This window comes from Myripristis murdjan, chromosome 16, assembly GCF_902150065.1.
Source record: "Myripristis murdjan chromosome 16, fMyrMur1.1, whole genome shotgun sequence".
Taxonomy (NCBI): Eukaryota; Metazoa; Chordata; class Actinopteri; order Holocentriformes; family Holocentridae; genus Myripristis; species Myripristis murdjan.
This window is the reverse complement of record NC_043995.1, coordinates 8,618,530-8,637,500: the sequence shown is the minus strand read 5'-3', so window position 1 is coordinate 8,637,500 and position 18,971 is coordinate 8,618,530. Positions and strand designations below refer to the sequence as shown.

The 18,971-nt window shown below is 40.3% G+C and overlaps 1 protein-coding gene across 5 annotated transcripts in view; it reads left to right on the top strand.

Annotated features, from left to right (window-relative positions):
• cobl (cordon-bleu WH2 repeat protein) overlaps nt 1-18,971 on the top strand; it is a 72,084-nt gene that overhangs the window by 13,687 nt on the left and 39,426 nt on the right. For 4 of the 5 annotated variants that reach the window (XM_030072467.1, XM_030072466.1, XM_030072464.1 and 1 more), the window contains exons 3-6: nt 7,637-7,831; nt 13,974-14,184; nt 16,828-17,056; nt 18,555-18,599. In XM_030072467.1, coding sequence (XP_029928327.1) covers nt 7,637-7,831; nt 13,974-14,184; nt 16,828-17,056; nt 18,555-18,599 — 680 coding nt within the window. The remainder of the gene's footprint in view (nt 1-7,636; nt 7,832-13,973; nt 14,185-16,827; nt 17,057-18,554; nt 18,600-18,971) is intronic. The other variant, XM_030072465.1, reaches the window with a different exon arrangement.

Here is an 18,971-nt window from a genome sequence, read left to right as displayed (position 1 = left end):
AAGCAAATAGTGTCATGGTGCGCCTTCACTAATTGCAAGTATTTAAATTAGCTAATGTGCATAGATTTGGCACATAAATTGGCCCATTTGTATGCAAATGAGCCTCACTACAAAAACAATCCGATTCACGAAGACCTGCACCAATAGCCACACTCAGTTCAGAGAGTTGGTAATTGAAGCACATTTATAATGATTGTCATGCCCAGACTTTCTGGTGATCATGGCAGCCATGAGCCATCATCATGCCAGTGATGCTCAAGGGCCGATATTTTGAAGGAAAATACCGGTATCACATTTTGATTTAACTGATACGGAAAATATTCACATATACAGGCTGCCATGCTAAACAATTCTTGCTTTGATGACATCAAGCATGACACTGAAGCTGTGTCCCAATTCGGGGTCTGCATCCTTCGAAGTCCGCATTTGAAGGCCAGTTACGTCACAACTCTGCACGAAGGCCTGTCCCAATTCAGCCAAACTCGAAGGATCCTTCAAATTCGCACTTCAAATGCGTCCTCCTTTTCAGCCGTTGGTAGCCGATTTGGAGGATGCACCACGACTATCCTTTTCGGGCTCCCGTATCCCAAGATGCTTTGCGTGCTGCTGCTCAGTCGAAAAAAGTTGACTGAAATGGCCACGGCGGCATCTAGTATATGTAAATATTCAGATTTCACTATTATAAAATATTCAGTTTTTACTCATTTGAACATCTAACGGCATATATGTTAAACCAAAACCCCTTTCTTTACTGTTTTGTCTTGTCTGACGGAAAGAAACGTTATCTTTCTGTCTCCGGAGTTTGTTGTCATGGTAACGGCGGTTACGCGACCAGGAAATACTCCGAAGGGTAGACAGTCCCATTTGGTTGACGGGGAGGACGCGTCATCCGAAGTCCGGGTCCTCTGAAGGCCACAGACTTCGGAGGACCCGGACTTCGAAGGATGCAGACCCTGAATTGGGACACAGCTTCATCTGAGTCTGCCACGCGAAGATGCCATGCTTTACCTGGCATTATTCTGCCTATTGTGTTCTTAGCACAAAGGTTACATTTAGACTTTACCACATGGATCATTGTATTCAGACACAAAACAAAGGGAAATTGAACTGCAAAACTTTATGGGTGTGTTTGCAGAGTAATATCATTAGTCTAATATTATTGGTGAATTGGACCTTTAGACAGGGCAGATAGCCGCAGTTCATTGTTTGTGAATTTGCCCCTCTGTTTGCATTGCGATGCCACAGTAAAACATATCAAATGTAGCCTATTTAAGATGCACATTTTATGATCAAAGTGACAAATGACATCATGTGTTTGTGGACAGAGCACAAAAGCAGTCAGTCACACTGCCACCTTTAGTATCCCCATAGTATTTCTATAGTTAATCAGTGGCATTTCTGTTACTGAAAATATACTCCCCAAGCCATGCCACTGCCACTAGAAAGAATTCAAGGGGAAACACTAAAAAAACTGTGAATTCAGGCCTATTTGACCCAAGCTATTTAATGTGCTTTATGATTTGTTTGCATTTGCGCATATTTTAAAAATAAAGAATTAAATTCTAAGAGTTTTGTTGAACTGGACTGTCATTATTCCGTCTCATTACTGTGACAAGCTGCATGACAGTTCATATTGGATAGCAATTAAAATGTTTAAAAGCAGCTGTTAATGAACTTTATGAATTTAATTGCTCAGCTATGTCTATATGACTCTTTTGCATTTGATTGTGATTGATTGTGGTTTTTCTGATTATAATTAACACTGTCAGTGTCTATCAACACTGGAACCTAGGAATAAAAAATAATAATAAAACAACATATAGTTGAAATGTCATACTGAATGCTCAGATGTGATTGAACTGAGGAAATTCTGAGACTACTACAGCCCTGGTTAGCGTAGATTTAATCTGGCTGATTACCATGCTGTAGAGGCAACTGGTTCTTTTAGCAAGATGAGATAGCAGAAGATTTTAGGATTGCCCAAACAGAATCACTTTTTATTCACCAGGGTCACCACATGCCTGTTGAATTTGTTGAGGTTTTTTACTCTTCTGAACTATCTGATGCCAGCTGCAGCTCAGTTCCTCTTCTCCTTACAGAGCAGTCTCCAGATCATGCACTAATATATTCCGTTATTTTCCTAAGACCTAGGAAAATTTAGGCTATGTTTCCATGGCTAGGATGAATACAGCCCTACAGTCACTTACTGTTTATTTCCACAGCTAGAGAGGAAGTTTCAATACTCTCCTGTGAATATCAGCAGTATAGTAGACTTTGAAAAAAGTTAGTGAAATATACATGTTTTTTCTGAGATCTGCACACTGTGTTGCAATACATTGTATTTTTGCACTCTTATTATAATCATCTTCCCGTTTCTCTTTGGAGGGTTTTGTAATTTGTGAGTAATTTAAGTTACCTAAATAGCTGTGCTTATTTAAAACTTGCCCTTATTTCTCAGTGATATGCATATTCAAATACATGCACATGCACTTGTGTGCACACACATACAGGTTTGATTTATTCTGAATGACTTGATCAGGAGTGAGGTCAGCAGTATTTGGGTCATGGAGGAACGTGAGCAGCTCAACACACATGCAAACACTGTACACACACACACACACGCACACTGAGCCTAATCTGTTAACGAGGCTAGCACTTAGGCAGCCATATAGTAAGACTACAAGTGTGTGTGTGGGTGTGTGTGTGTGTGTGTGTGTGTGTGTGTGTGTACTGTTTAATACCTCTACAGTGTTTTACTCTCTACAAAGATGACCAGTGTACTGTAAACATGTATTAAGTATGAGTTGATATAGCAAACTCAATAAAATATTGATAACAGAATTATTGTGGTTTGTACCATTTTGGTATCTTGCAGGCTGTGTTGATGCATATAATGGTGTAAGGATGTCTGATCTGCTACAATCCTATAAGATGAATCCCTAGTGTGTGCATCTGTTGTCAGCTGTCTCCGTCTCTCTCTGTCTGCCCTCTTTTCTGTTGGCCTGCATGTTAGTCAGTTCTCCAGTCAGCCTGTGTCTCTGTACATGTGAGTTAACCAACTTATAATTATGTGCCAGATGGTGATTATCATTGACTTAAAGGAGTCCACTAGCATGTTGGTCAACTTACTCATTATGATGAGAACACAGACATAAAATATCCCATGTGTCCCTGATAGATCCTTGATTATGGGCCTCAGTGTTGACATTTTATAGCATTTTATTTTATGTTTTATTGTGGAGGTGAAAAAATGAGTATCTTTAAAGTGAAAGTTTGGCAGCTTTATGCTGGAGATTGCTATAGAGATATTTGTCATGGAGCTAGGCATATAATGTAAATGAAATAGGATGCAAATATACTGTTTTGAATTACCAGGGCTTTCTTTTTCCTGTTAAGAAGTAAATAGAAAGTAAATGTGGCTGGTGATGTGTAACTGTGTACAGCTGAAATTTACTGTCTCCTGTAGCATGAAACATAGTACCCACTGAAGTGTCAGTACGGAATTACCAGTATCTGTGTTTTTGTCACTAAAAGGAACAGTTCACCCAAAATAAATTTAAAAAAAAATAATAAATCCCCCACTTACCCCCAGTGCAGTTTGTCCATCCAGACAGTTTCTGTGTGATGTCAATAACCTTACAGCGCTCCACCATAGTGCTGTGGGTTTGTCATCATATTGTTGAATAGTTTCCTGTGATTAGCCTGTGGAATAGCATTTCTGCCTGAAATGTTCATTCCTAAAGGATATCAGTTTGTAGAACTTCCTGTCAAAAATTTACATCTAGAAAAACAATGACTGGGGTAGAACTTACTGTCAAAAATTTACATCTAGAAAAACAATGACTATGTTTACATGCACACGACAAACCAGATTAATGTGAAGGACCAAGTTAAGGCAGGAAATCTGATTACTCAAAACTCCAGTTTACACGCACTTGTGCTTCCCTTCCATCCACTGATATTTCTTAGACTGTTACCGAAGCTGATAGTGGTTCTGCAGCCTGCCCACAAACTGCCAAAACACAGCTGACAGCCGGCTGCTGGTTGTGGGAACCCAGGCTTTGCTGCCACCCTCTACTCCAGAGGGTAAGACAGCTTGATGAGCAGCTGCAATCATTTTCTACCATTCTGTAGTTGGACTTATAAGTGAAGCAGGCTGCAGCAGATGTGTTTTTCATTTCATTATATTTTCATCAGTGGTGTTGTTGACATGAAATTATGAAGCGTTCTTCAATGACCATGCCAAATGTGTGGTCATGTTTTTATTCCCCTGAGCGTTGCACAGTGTATATATATTTTTTTTTTATTGTGCCAGTTTCCTTATGCATTGTCCTCTCCTGCAGCATTGTCCTCTCCTGTACATGCTCACATGTAAAAAGCTATTCAAAAACCCAAGTAAGGATTTACATGGACTAGTAATCAGGTTTCTCCAGCAGAAAGCTAGCTGTGTCAACCAGGTTTCTTACCCAAGTTCAGGTTGAACGCTTAACCCAGTTATGGAAACCTGATTTATTTTAGGCAGTTTAGAAATCAGTTTACTGTCGTATGAAGTGAATAACCCCATTAGTAAATTGGACATAAATGCACTGAATGATATGGATAAACCATTGCCCTGAGGAGGTGAAGACTTTCTTTGAGAATTATGACTTCCTGAAGGATACTGGCAAACTGAATATATCTGCCCCCAAGGAGTACGAATTTGTGGCGGATATACACAGTTTGCTAGTATTTTTCAGCAGTTCTAGAAACCTTGCAAAATCAAACTGAAACTATGTAGAGTAACAGATTGCACTATGGTTGTATTTTGGGTGAATTGTTCTTTTAATGTTGAATGATGGGTCAGACTCTCAAAAACCTGGAGTACTCCTGAAAACATTTAACTGAGCTATGGTATCTAGCTTGACTACTTACGGGAAACAGACTTAAGATCCGAGAAACTTAGATTTGAGTGTCATGAAAACCTATCAATGGCTGAAACAAACACAAATCTCCCCAATGAAAAGGAAAGGCTAATGGATTCAGTCGAAGACGGTGTAAAGACATTTCTCCTCGTTACTGCAGCTCAGTCAAGTGAAAAGAACAGAGTGGTTCTGAAAGGTCCATTTGAAACCCTGTGTGTGTGTGTGTGTGTGTGTGTGTGTGTGTGTGTGTGTGTGTGTGTGTGTGTGTGTGTGTGTGTGTGTGCGCGCGTGTGTGGGTGTGTGTGTGTGAGAGAGAGCCCATTTGTAACTCAGTCGCTGCAGAAGCTCAGCACTTACCGCCCCCCTGTGCCAGAAGAGAAACTGAGTTTCCTGCTTTTCGCTCCCTCTTTCTCTTTCTCCTCTCTCTCACTCTCCCTCTCTCCATCTCTCTCTCTCTCTCTGTTTGCTCTCACTCACTCTGACTCTGTGGGAGACTAAGCTTCTCCAAAAGGACTCTTTGTGTGCATGTGTGTGTGAGTGAGTAAGAGAAAGAGACAGAGAGAGAGAGGGAGAGACTGAAATGATATGGTGAGACAAACAGAGAGAGGTATACTGTCTGACGGTGTTAAGTCTGGCCTGAGTCCATGTCCACACCAAAGACTGGAAGCTGAACTGTTTGCCTTTAAGCACTGACAAGCACACAAGAAAAATATGAACATAAATTAGACCTTTAAGCTGATACTGGGGCTCTGGATGGCTAAGTATTTTTATTTAGAAAAAAAACCTTTACTGAAAATATCAGCATTGTAATTAGATTCCTAGCTAGTTTATGATCACTGGGTGGGTGGAGTCAAACCCTTAACCCAGATGTGTCAGTGCTGTGATGTTTCCACTTTCTCCCTTGCATCATGAGTCGCTGACATCGTTGGTCCTATGAGAGGGTTAGGTGATATCCAACTTTGTTGTTAATGGTTAACTTTGGTCAGGTTAGAGTCCACTCTGGTATTTTCACGTGCATTCCTCCTTCACTCTGCTCTCCTAGTCTTGGCACTGAGCAGAGGTGCAGTGAAGGATACTGGTGTAAACACTACTGGAATACACACACACACACACACACACACACACAAGTTTTTTCATAGTGTGTCGCGAAACCTTGGAACTGGATCTGCAAACAGTTGGATATATCACGCTTTTGGAACACTTAATCACCACAAGGACTGTTTTTGACGTGAGTTTGATGTTGTTTTTTATCTAAGGCTAATATTTGGGCTCAGATGACAGAGAGGGTGGGTGAACTGAAATATTCACCATAGAATAGTCATTTGTCATTGTTAGCTGTGTGAAGTGTTTGAGTTCTGTCAAGTTCGCTGTGTCTATGTGTCAAGCAAAGTACAGATAATGTCGTGCTGAGGTCAAAAATGCAGAGGTTGCTGTGACTCAAGTCAACCAGCGTGTCATTGACAGGGAACCCCGTCTGTTTGTGTCTGAGAGCATGCATCTGTTTTTAAGATTATTAAGAAAGGCAGTGGGGCTGATGAATACACTGAATTGTGCAGGGCATGCACATGAACCAGCTAAATACCACATGATAACCAAAATGTTGTCACAGTAGTTGGTTGGCTTGACAGCATTCTCACTTCTAAATAGAGAGCTTTCCTTCAGTGCCAGGTTTCTAATTTTCCTCCTTTAGGTATGATTAACAGATGCTTTCAGTTGTGTTGTAAAGATAGCCTACACGTGACTTATGAAACTCAGTCAGTTTAATGTTCACATTTTATTATTCATTTGTGAAGACTCTATCTTGGTACATCTTTGATTAAACCATAAAAGCATAGATAAGATGGGCCATAAGGCATTGTGTGCATTCCAATAAACACGGACAATTTTATCTTTTTCCTTTAGAAGTGTGTTTAAGGTGGATATTAATTGTGTTAAGTAACACTTCGTTTTTAGATTAACAGCATTGTTGAGTTTGGGCTTTAGGAAATTATATGCCAGATGTCCAGAGTCCATAAGAACATTCTCTGCCCTGTTACAGCATTGATTTGTGTGGCTTTGTATACTGTTGTTTAATTATGTGTTGCAGTACTTTTATTGGAAATTCTTAGTATTGTCATATACTATAATATCATTATGCCATCATATTGATATTAGAGAGGGTGTTATTAGAGGTATTAGAGGAGATGGACTCTGAGTTGATGATCCAGATGGAATAAACAGCATCACAAGGCTGATTCATCTTGACAACCAAGTAAACAGTCTGAGCAGATCTGCAGAGAAAGAAAGATGGAGTCACAAGCAGAGTAACAGAAAGACAGAATGTCATTGATATTCAGGCCGCCTCTGAGGTGGTGGCAGTCGATTGTTTCCATCAGGCTATGGTTGGGTTTAACTATTACTGAACTAACCTATGAAAGAATACAAAATTCTGAGAAAATAGGTCCATCAAAATGTCAGAATACTGAGAACAATATGAGAGTATGTTTTATTAAACACATTTATTAACCACTGTTTCCTTTAACCACATTTCATTATTTCAAAAAGGGATCAGACAAAGAACAATCGTTTGAATTCTTGATTTACTGACACGCTGAATCATAATTGACAAATTAATGCACCTAAGTGAATGTAGTCCTCTATGGATAACCTTGAATGCACAATCAAGAACTCAACAACAACAAATGAACCAGCTATCAAATGAGTAAATAGCATTCCTCTCACTGTATCGTTTTCAGGAAGAGAATGAAGGCACGTGCCCCTCCGCCACCACAGGTCCCTGAACCTGCCCCACGCCACATCTTCAGGAACGCTGTGCCTGACGGGGGAGGCACAGGAGGCATGGATGCCAAGGAGAACGTGCTGAGGCCCACCGTGGATATACACCTCACCCTACCACAGGGATTCCAGACAACTGTCACTGAAGATGGCAGGTGAGAGGACAGAGAGATCATACAAGCCTGCTCACACATACACATTTCACCTAAGCGCATTGCTACCTGTCCAGTAGTTTAAGTTAATTTGGTTGTTAGGCAGTAAATGTTGTCAGGTATTTCATTTATCTGTCAGAGAAATGGACCTTTCAGTCAAAAGAGATGCCTATTCTTTTGGAGCTATAACCTATTGGCCCTTGATTCTGCTAGACAGCTTTGTATTGGTACATTGCATTTAACCGTAATGTAACTTTTTTTGTTTGCCAACATATGTTTTGTTGTTTGAATGTAGTTTTTCACATCCACCATGGAGATGGAACCTCCAGCATTGTTATTAGGCTATCTGTTCACAACTTTAACGCTAATTTTTGAATATTGTGTCCAAGAGCAGCATTTTTTGCTGCTTTTTTGTTTTTGTCTTAGTGCTTTCCCTGAGGAAAACCTCAAAATTCTCTTTGTCCGGTAAAACGGAAATCAAAGGAAAGGGGAGCTTCATTAAGACTAAGGTGGCACTGAGCACCTTTTCCCACTGGCTGGCTGAAACAGGTGTGTCCTATGACATTAGCATTACTGAAAGAAGGCATGTCTTAGCATAAATAGTGCAATAACGTCCAGCTGCAACCCTTATTGAGGGCCCTCTCTTTTTTCCTGGTGCCACTGTCTTGACCATGTCGGTCTTTAAAAGAGTTCATCTCAGTACTTACATGTATTCATACATCCATACATGTGTACATACCATATTACTACTGCTACAACTACTACTACTACTACTACTGCTACTACTATTACTACCATATGCTACTGTATACATAATCCACCTTTATATGCATACATACAGTACGTACAAAATATAAATAATTATCAAGATCTCAATAGGTTCCAAACGCCTCTATGAAGTGACCTTCACTGCCAGTGAGCAGACAAACAGAGACGTGTTCTTTGCTTATTGGGTCTGTTTGGGTGTCTGTGCCAGTGAGGCCTCATCAAGGGATCCTGTTCCCATTCTGAGCACCAGCTTTATCCTAGAATAGACGTATGAAGGCTGGCCTGTTGACGCTCTCTGCCCCTAATGAGGTTCTCTCCTCTGGGGCAGAAAATCAGGGACGCCTCCCTGTTACAGAACAACAAGGGGCTCTCTTAATGACCACAGGCACAATGGAGGTTAGCGGATGTCTCTGTGCTAGTTCTCAGAGAAAGAAGGGCTTAAGCACAGTAAAGTAAGTTTTTCAAATGTTCTGACAGAGAACTTTTTGATAAGCTTTTCTTTTTACAATGGACTATAACTGTTGAAACTTATTTTAAAAAGGTCCTGTTCGGTATCACTGATGGCTCCACTGTAATTACAGCCAGAAGACTGCTGTTTGGTATGATTTAGCATATTTTGTTCATTTGAAATATCACAAACACCTTTCTGTCATTTAACTGGCCACTGATTTCTTCATTCCAAGTCATCTCTTGGAAGGAACCATGCAACATTATGTTTTAGCTGCAGGTGTGCTGTGTTCATGGCACACCTGTGGCCTGTACCATAAAGCTGGATTAACATACCCGGGGTTTCTCTTAGTTATCTGGCTTCACTTAACCAGACATCCACAATCCTGATTTTCGGTACCACGAAGCCGGTTATCAATTCGCTAATTGAACCCAGGGTTTTCCAATCTAGATCTGCACACGCTCACATAAAAAGGGCTGCATACGACCAATTGCAGACATGGAAAAGTCCCCCCGAGCCGCATACGTTACGACGGAGGAGCAGACAATAATCTTAAATAAATATGAGGAATATAAATCCATCATCCAGACAAAAAGCAACACAGTTGAAGCTGCAAGGAATGCTGGCAAAAAATCTGTCAAGGCGTAAATTAGTGGGATTATAATATTACTTCCCCACCATGGCGGCACGAGTAGATCTGACTAAAGTAACATTTGTGTGTTCCATAAATTTATTTATTTTTTGTTTATGATATTGGTTGTTATGGCATGTGATTTTAGCTTTATTATTTCAGATGCAACCTCAGTCGAGCAAAAAGAATGTGGGAGCAAATAAAAAATAAGTATAAAAACATACTTCAAAGTAGGGATGGGCGATATGTTATCGTTTGCGATATATCGTCAAAAAAATTCCCCACGGTAAGAATATGTCATCTCGCAATAATAACGATAAACTCCTGTTGATGACGTAATTACGTGCGCAACGCACTCGCCGCTGGCAGCCGGCAGCTCACACATGTAGCACAATAACAAGCATGGCGGAAGGCGGGGCTGATAGCGAAGAGCTCGTTGCTAAACGAGGCTCCAGCTCGATTATCTGGAACTGGTTTGGCTACAGTAAGTCTGACATGGAGCAAACATCTGTCATATGCAAAGTTTGCAAAAAAGCGGTGATTACAAAGGATGCAGTACAGGTGTACTACTTAAACTTAATTGGTATAGTTTAGTAGCGTATTTGACTACAGTAAGTATTATTTTTGAGCAGTATTTGTGGGGTTCTCAAGACTGAATGCGGTGATAGATTTGTAGTCAAAAAGATGGAGTTGAATTGTTTTATATTTTTTATCGTCACTTTTATCGTTATCGCAATAAATGCCAGAAATTATCGTGATAAAATTTTTAGTCCATATCGCCCCTCACTACTTCAAAGTGGTCAATACGCTTACTATATCTTATACATGTAGCATATGTATATGTTATATATATACATGTTGTAGGCTACATAGCCTACAACATGCACAAGGCATTACTTCTTCACACTGTCTCATCAAATGGGCAGGCCATTTTCCAAGAGAATTGATTGGTCAGTAGGTGGGGCTTTTATACCTGCTGAGCTCTTACCCTGAACTTAACCTGCTCCGGAGCAGGTTAGGTGTTCAGCACGTTACCACGGCAACGTACCCTGATAAAAAGTAAACCACCTTCGTGGTACAGAAAACCCAGGGTTAACTCTGAAGTTACCTCGCTCGCCTCTGGTGATACTGCTTAATGACAGCACCAGTCCCTGGCTTGTAGGCCTTTCAGCTGAGTCACACACAGATAAAGCAGGCAGAGGTATCATAAAAACACATATGGATCATAAACAGCTGATACCGATGTGGGCCGGCCTCCGACACAGCACCTTATCATTGGTTAAGACAGCAGACTGGATCGTTAACTATTGCAATTATTAGAGATAATAAGTTATATTATCTGTTAGACCTAATTGGAACTGAACATCAATTAATGTCATCAGTAACACCTGCATTTATCCTGCTATTGCTGTGAAAATGGTATATTCAGGTATGGGAAAATCCATGAGCCAAAAACAGGTTTTCATGTCTTGTTTTCATGTCACAACTTTAAAAACAGTTCTACACGAGTTGTGTGTTGTTATTTGAAATCAGCAACTTTGGCATCTCAAATGTTTACTCCTACTGTCTATATTAGTAATATTGTAATACTGTAGTAATATTTCTGTATTACAGTATTGTTGTGATATTGTGGTATTAAACTGTGTAGATACTCCAGGGTCCATTATATTCTTTGTGTTCTTTATTAACATACAATGACACAGCAGTGTTTTTATTGTAGATTGTGTGATACAGATTCTCACGCTGACTGACACCAGTGACTGGTGATTCTTTGGTTTTTGGGGGTCATTAAAATGTAATGTAAGAAGCTGTAAAATATCTCAAGCATATTACATAACAGAGGCTTGCCCGTTTCTCCAGGGAGCACTGTTGAGTTCTGTGGTGTTCTGGTAAGGTGCTGTCAATTAGTGCTGGGCGGTATACCGGTTCATACCGAATACCAGTGTTATTTTTTTTATGATATGAATTTTTCAGATACCCCAATACCGGTGTGTGTGTGTGTGTGTGTGTGTGTGTGTGTAGCTCACATAACGTTAGGAACAGCACGCGGAACGTAGCGCCGCGGGACATCGTTGGAGGGGGAACTGTTTTCGCAGTTGCACTCACTAAGCAGTGGGGACTCAGAAAATGAAGCTGAAAAACTTTTACCAAAAAGAGGAGCTGTGTCGGCTGTTTGGAAGTTCTTCGGCTTCAAAAAATTAGTCTGGCAAAGGCAAAGAAACTTTCCAGGCTACCGCAGCACACTGACATGGATTGTATAACAAAGCGAAGAGTTGCCACTCCGCTGTATTTTCACTGGCTAACAGCAGCACACTGGCTTAGCTTGTCTATTCAGAGAAGCGGTATCATTTTGGCTTATTTTTCAATCTATGTTATCACAGGTATACTACTGCTCATTCATTGGTAGCTGGATTGTTAGATCTATTTGATAAGTAATTCACATTTTTAAAATAATAATAATAATTTAACATATTGTTAAATCAGTCAAATCAGTCTGCATATTAATGCAAGTGGCCTTAAATTTGCATAATAAAAAGGTTCTGTATTTTGACTGCAACTGTCATGCATTCTGATTCCTTCACTTCATTAGAGTGCCACCTCTTTGCATCATTTTGTGTTGCCATGTAAACCTGTATTAATATTAGGGTGGACAACTTGTCTGGACATTAATGTCCAGTATTCATTCCTCATGACTGTAAAATGGGTCATTCTAAGTTAATTTACTGCAATAATTCTTCTCTAAATAATTAGAAAATGTGGTTAACACCCAGTCGTGCATGAAAAAAGAAAATACCGTCATATACCGTGAAACCGTTATAATTTTGAAAAATACCATGATATACATTTTTGGTCATACCGCCGAGCACTACTGTCAATATTATCTCATTTCTTTATTCTGGCCAAAGAGATTTTTGATGAATATCATGATAAAAAGCACATGATGCCACACTCTGTGGGAAAACATACTTCTGTAGGCATAGTTGATCCGCCACAGACATTGGAGCAAAAATCCACATCATCACAACTCGAAGAAGCAATCCTGTCACCACCTACAATGTTTATGGCACGTTATCAGTGTTCTGAAAGTTTGTATCTTTTCAAATGTGATTGAATTGTATCGCTGACATCTTAAAATGTCGTTGGGCTGTATTGGCTGTTGCATCATAAAGATTTTTGAAGATATTTTTCCTTTGCTCAGGCTGAATAGCATGGTCTCTGTGGACAATGTTTTAATTGCAGTGTGTTAGTGATTGTCAATGGTGTCCTTTGTCGTAGTATCCCTCTCTCCCTCAGTTTTGTTATATGATCTGGTTGTTCCCAGAAAACATCGGAGACTGTCTCTTGGTTTCTTTATCAGGAGATTGACAGCTAGCATTGTAGGGCTACCACTCTGTCTGCTCCTCATCAGTCTATCTCTCTTTCTCACAATCACACACACACACACACACACACACACACACACACACACACACACACACACACGCAAGTGCATACACAAGTACTTTCACAAGTAGTAGGTCGCTGGTCTCTCAGTACTCCTTTGTGCCAACATATTTATTACTATTTGCTCTTTTTCTCTTCAGTCTACATGCCACATTTTATTGCAGGTAAACCACACAAAAGTTATCATATTAAGAGTTGGTTCTCTGTAATTGTTCTGGGGTGTTTGTTGGCTTTATTTCTGTAATCATCTCTCATAAGACCAGCAAAAAAAATGACTGTTATTAGTATATTTTATCAGCTTTTTTGATATGGTTTCAGTCTGGTCCTATGCTCATTCTAAGTGATTTTTTAACTCAAAGTCTGCATTCCAAATATAATTTTATCAAAGCCAAAGGATGTTACCACGACTGGTGTTTTTTGTTTGTTTTGTTTTGTTTTGTTTTCATCATTTCATCAAACTGTTACTGCCTTTCATTCGATATCTGTGAAACTAGTTCTACTAGCTGAAAGTAGTGGTTTTAAATCTTAAATTAGCCCTTGTCTACACCAATTAGTGCTCTCTTCTTATAACAGCGTCCGGTGAGAGTGTGTCTCTGTTTCGTTGTATCAAGTAATTACTACTCTATCTACTGGAGCTAAAGAGAGGTAGGCAGTGTAACCTTATCTTCCATCCTGCCTCCCTCTCTTTCTCTCTCTTTCTCTCTGTCCCCCTCTCTTTCACTCGCTCTTCCTGTGGTGCTTTCTTTCTCTCTACTTCCCTCCCTCCTCTCTTCCCCACCTCTCCTCTCCCCCTGTTTCACTTTCTCTCTCTCTCTCTCTCTCTCCCTCTCTCTCCCTCTCTCTCCCTCTCTCAGTAAGGCGCTGATGGACCTACTGGTTGAGCTGTGTAGCTGCTACCACCTGAATCCGGCTCTGCACACCCTGGAGCTGCTGTCGCCTGAGGGACACCCTCTGGGTTTCAAGCCCAACGCGCTGCTGGGCTCCCTGAATGTGGCCTGCGTCCTCATCAAGGAGAAAGTCTGGGAGGAGAAAGTGGTGCGCAGACCAGCACCTAAAGTGCCAGAGGTGTGGTACCGGTGGTTTCTGATGGTGATGTGGACGTTCACTTGCTTGCTTTGGAATTTGGAATTTAGACATTTTAGACAATTTTTTGTTTCAAAGAATAGAAACAAAAAATATAGTTTGTTATGCTTGGTTTGCATTCCTGTTACTGTTAATTTCAGTTCATTTGCGTTTTGATAGTAGGAGCGTGTATTTAACGGATTAATGCAAACTAATCAATTGAAATGCAGCAAAGGCAGAAAAACTAACCAAAAAAACTAACTTTCTGGTTTTCTGTGTTGTTGTGGTATGTAGCTGCATGTTGCTACCTTTTCATGTCATAAATAATGTCTTACTTTTTACAGCTGAATTTAGCTATTAACATTGTTAACATCTATTAAATTTATAAATTAGATCAATAATGGTCTACAAGATCAAAGGAAATATAGAAAGCAATGATAGGTGTGGTGTTGTGCTCTGCATGGAGTATTGTAGTTAAATCTGATTATGTTAGTCCAGAGACATTCTGGTTGGTTTTTACCCTTGTATGCCTCAGTTCAACAACCTGCATGTATACATGTTAACACCCTGTAGTCTTATGTAATGTCCCTCCCTGTCTACCTTTGCCACCGGCTGCTGGCAGAAAGCAAGGCCAGTGAAACCACTCAGGGTGCATGCTAAGGTAGGAAGTTGGGTTGGGACTTAGCCGGTCAAGCATGACACGGGAGTCAGTGCTGATTCTCTGGTTTCTCAGTTTGAGAGAGTGCCATTCTTAGTCTGTTTCTCTCACCGTTTCTCTCTTTGATTCTTTTCTCTTACATCTTTTGTTATCCTTGTCTCTTTATTATTTTTTTCGAGCGTCATTCTCTCTCTCTCTCTCTCTCTCTCTCTCTCTCTCTCTCTCTCTCTCTCAGTTCCCTTTCTTTCCCTCACCCTCTCAGCTCTCCTCCTCTCTCCTCCTACTGTGTGAATATTTGATGAGTGCCTTACCTTTAGTTACCATGCATTATTTCTCTGCTCTTCTCAGGGCTCAGTGGCTGCTCTCTCTTCCTTTGACCCCACCTGGCCACAGGCCAGAGAGTGACACCATTTCAGGCGCTGGCATCAATCACACTCCTCTCTTCTGTCCTCTGTCCCCATTGCTCTACCACTCTCTGCTGTTGAAATAAATGATAGAACTGGTTGATATAGATAAAATCAAATATCACAATATCTTGAACTGAAAACCGCAATATCAGTATCGTAATGATATTGTAGGAATGACTATAGGTGCTTCATTAGATATTTACACACAAGACTTTTGATAAACAATCATAGCATCCCTTTACTGTAATGCCAAGGGGAAAAACAAACAAAATCAAACAGGAAAACCAGGAAAAGACAACACTGTGACATCTAAGATCTCAGACAGTATCTAGTGATTGATATAATATTGATATATCACCCAGCCCTGTGGTGTGATACATCTTTTGAAGGGCTTGAAATTAAATTTTTCATGTGGTAGCACTACTGCTCCAAAATTCTTAAATGTAGGAACACCAGCAAAAATTTTGAAGCACTCTCAACATTTTAACTGTACCATGTTAACTGGAAATGAGCAAAAATTATTTCTTGTGAGGGGAAGCCCTGCAAAGGGAATTTGATAAATCAGCTTTGAGGTAAACAAAGTCAAACTGTCATTTCACTCGCTATAACAAAACAGATGACAAGAGAGGGGTTATCATGCTTTCTCCAAATAAGTTACCTAAAAAGGGATGCAAAGACAGTTTTTAGGTGCTCCAGTGTGATCATATTTACAGATTGCAACAGTGTCAGTTTTTGTTCCATTTACGAAATATACGATTGGACTTTAGAGCAATGTGCAGTATGATCTTTTATTCAGTGTCTCACCTGCACAGTTTGCTCACTCACATCTGGACTATACACAGCATAAGCTTATTGTGGATTGTGTTGACTTGTATTTCAGGTAGCCTTATAAATACAAATGCCCTTGAGGAGCCATCCACTGAGAGGGACATTTTATGACTTCCTTAGGCTCTTGACTCCTGAGTGGTGTGCTTGTTTTCAGAGAGGTGATCTTGAAGCTGAACACGCTGTGTGTTTGGCTGCCTGACATGGGCCACTCAGTGATAAAGGGTACTGGACAGAGTGGCAGCTACTTCTGGTCTCCATAACAGAACACCAAGCACACACACATGCTTGAACACAACACAAAAGCATGTGCACAAACATTTATGCACACTTGGTTAGACCAGACAGCTTCAGATAGCTGTAGCCTTCTATGACCCTGGTGTTGTCAGTTCATTCTCTGGCCTAAACAGTGTACCTTCATCTGTTAACATGCAAGGTCTAAACCCAAGGTCCTCACATCATTTAGTTCTTTTTGCATGTTTAGGTGTCTCTGCATTCCCCCAACCCCCCCCCCCCCCCCTTTATATTTCATATAGATTTTGTTCATCACTATCAGCACATTCAAATACAAAGAAAGCGCAGCCTTTTTCATGTTCGTTTGTTACTGAATTTCTCTCTTGATTGTCTTGCTAAAGTTTAATATTTTTTCTTTTTCCTAATCTTGCATGTTGTTTTAAGCTCAGAGGTTTAAATTTGCTCATTCTCTACTCCAGTTTGACACCAGTCTTTCTTTTTCCTCATTCCCTCTCCCATCAGAAAACAGTGCGCTTGGTGGTGAACTACCACCGCAACCAGAAGGCAGTGGTACGGGTCAACCCATTGGTACCGCTTCAGACTCTGCTGCCGGTCATCTGTGACAAGTGTGAGTTTGACCCGGCACATGTTCTGCTGCTAAAGGACAGCATCAGCCGCCACGAGTTGCCGCTGGACAAGTCTCTGACCCAGCTGGAGATCAAGGAGCTCTACGTGCTCGACCAGAGTCTGGGTAAAACACTGCAGGCTACATGATTTTGCCTGATATTGTTATATAACCCTGTGTTTCTGCCAAATCTGGGGACCATTTACTTTCAATTCACTCAGTTCAAAATGTACACAAGAATCTCAATTCCCATAATAGAGGCTGCTTTTTAAGCAGTTTCAGTTTTAATTGGATTTAATGGCAAAGATTTCCAAACATTTTGAACAAAATCCACTTCTTGAATTGGAGAATTGAAAATGAATGCGACCCTACTTTCGGTCTTTAAAAGGTGGTGGCTATTGCTGATTAAGGCTATACAGTGGCATTTTTTCCCCCAGACTATATAGATAGGTAATTTTGGCAACATTTTTAGTTATACATTGGACCTTTACATATGAACAAATCTGCTACCAGCTTTTATTACTCATGAGGCTATCGGCTCATAGGCAGCAGGATGGTATCTACAAGCTGTAGGACCAGGGTTCAAGCTCCCAAAACGTTGAATTTACACCAGCTCCGTGGCTGCTGTTCTTTAGCTGACCTTGACCTCTGACCTCTCTGTGGAGGGGGCAGGAGGAAAGAAAAACTCCCTATGGGGATCAATTAAGCATCAGACTGCAGTTTGCCTACAAAGTCAACTCGCCTTTGGAATTTTATAATTTTCTTTAAACTTCAAGAATGAGAGAGAAAGTATTGTGCTTAAGCAAAGCATGGATCATATTCAAACCCAAACAGCTGCACGTCCAGGAAACCTTTTCAGTGTAATGAATCACTAGATCAACATTACATTTACCTGCAGTCTCTGCAATCTCACAGCACAACTGATATTTAAATACAATGCTTGTGGACATAAAAAGCCACAAGGTTGGGTCAACATTGGTTTTGTCAGAATGCTGATAGGGTGTAGCATAAACAAAAACATGAGCTTGTGTTTATGTATTTGGCTAAATGAGCCTTTACAAATACATGCACTCGCCAGGTCACAAGTCGTTTTAGAGGCTATGTAAACCTTTAGCTATCAGGACGTTGTGTAATAGCTGAAGATCAGATGTTATGGGACATTACCATGGCAATAGCCTACGCCCATTCATAATTAGATATAGCGTCACTGTCAGTGAGTGTGATCTCAGTGGAGAGGCTCCTGCTTTATGGTTGTTAGGGATGTACACAGTTAGCTTTTAGAACATGATGTAACGTTTATGGTCAAATGATGTTGTGTAATGTCAAATACATGAGTGTGCAGTTTTTATGAATGAAATGTTACCTGGCTCAAGTTTGTGTGTTTTTGCAAAGTCATGCTAATTGTTCAGTTAGTGATAACTGGTGAAGATACATAAGTAGAAGCTGTATTTTAGTGATACGAGGTTGCCTCTGAGAAAACCTTTGACAGAAAGAAAACTATAATAGATCAAATGTGGCCCTAAACCCTACTTTGTTTTCCACCAAATTAAACAGTTCTTTTCAATACTGGACAATCATCTGTAAGTGACTTCATGTGTTCTTTAAAACCTGTGGTGTTTTCCAGTTCTCCAGCCTAAAATGGCTTCTGCCCCTGCTCTTAACTACTCAGGTATTATTGTCAATAACTGTTGCCTGCTTTAGTGTCGCCTGTGCCAACCAAATCCTTGTAGCTGTTTAACCCTGGTGCTGCTTGCTCATTAACCCTGAATGTTCATGTGTCTCAAATGCTTGTCCACGTAATAGTTATCAACATTTAACTTGGATTGGGTTGATTCTAAGTGTGATTTTATGATCTATTTGTGTTCATTCCATTAATTGCCATCACTTTGAGCTTTTTTCTTTCAAATACCAAGATTAGCTTGCCTTCACAGCGTATCTGCCTGTACTCAAGCCAACAGAGTTATCAAGACAAATTCTTAGTTAATGCTTTGCAGACTGTGAAGGTTAGATAGAGGTGGGCCTTGTGAAAAATGAAGCTATA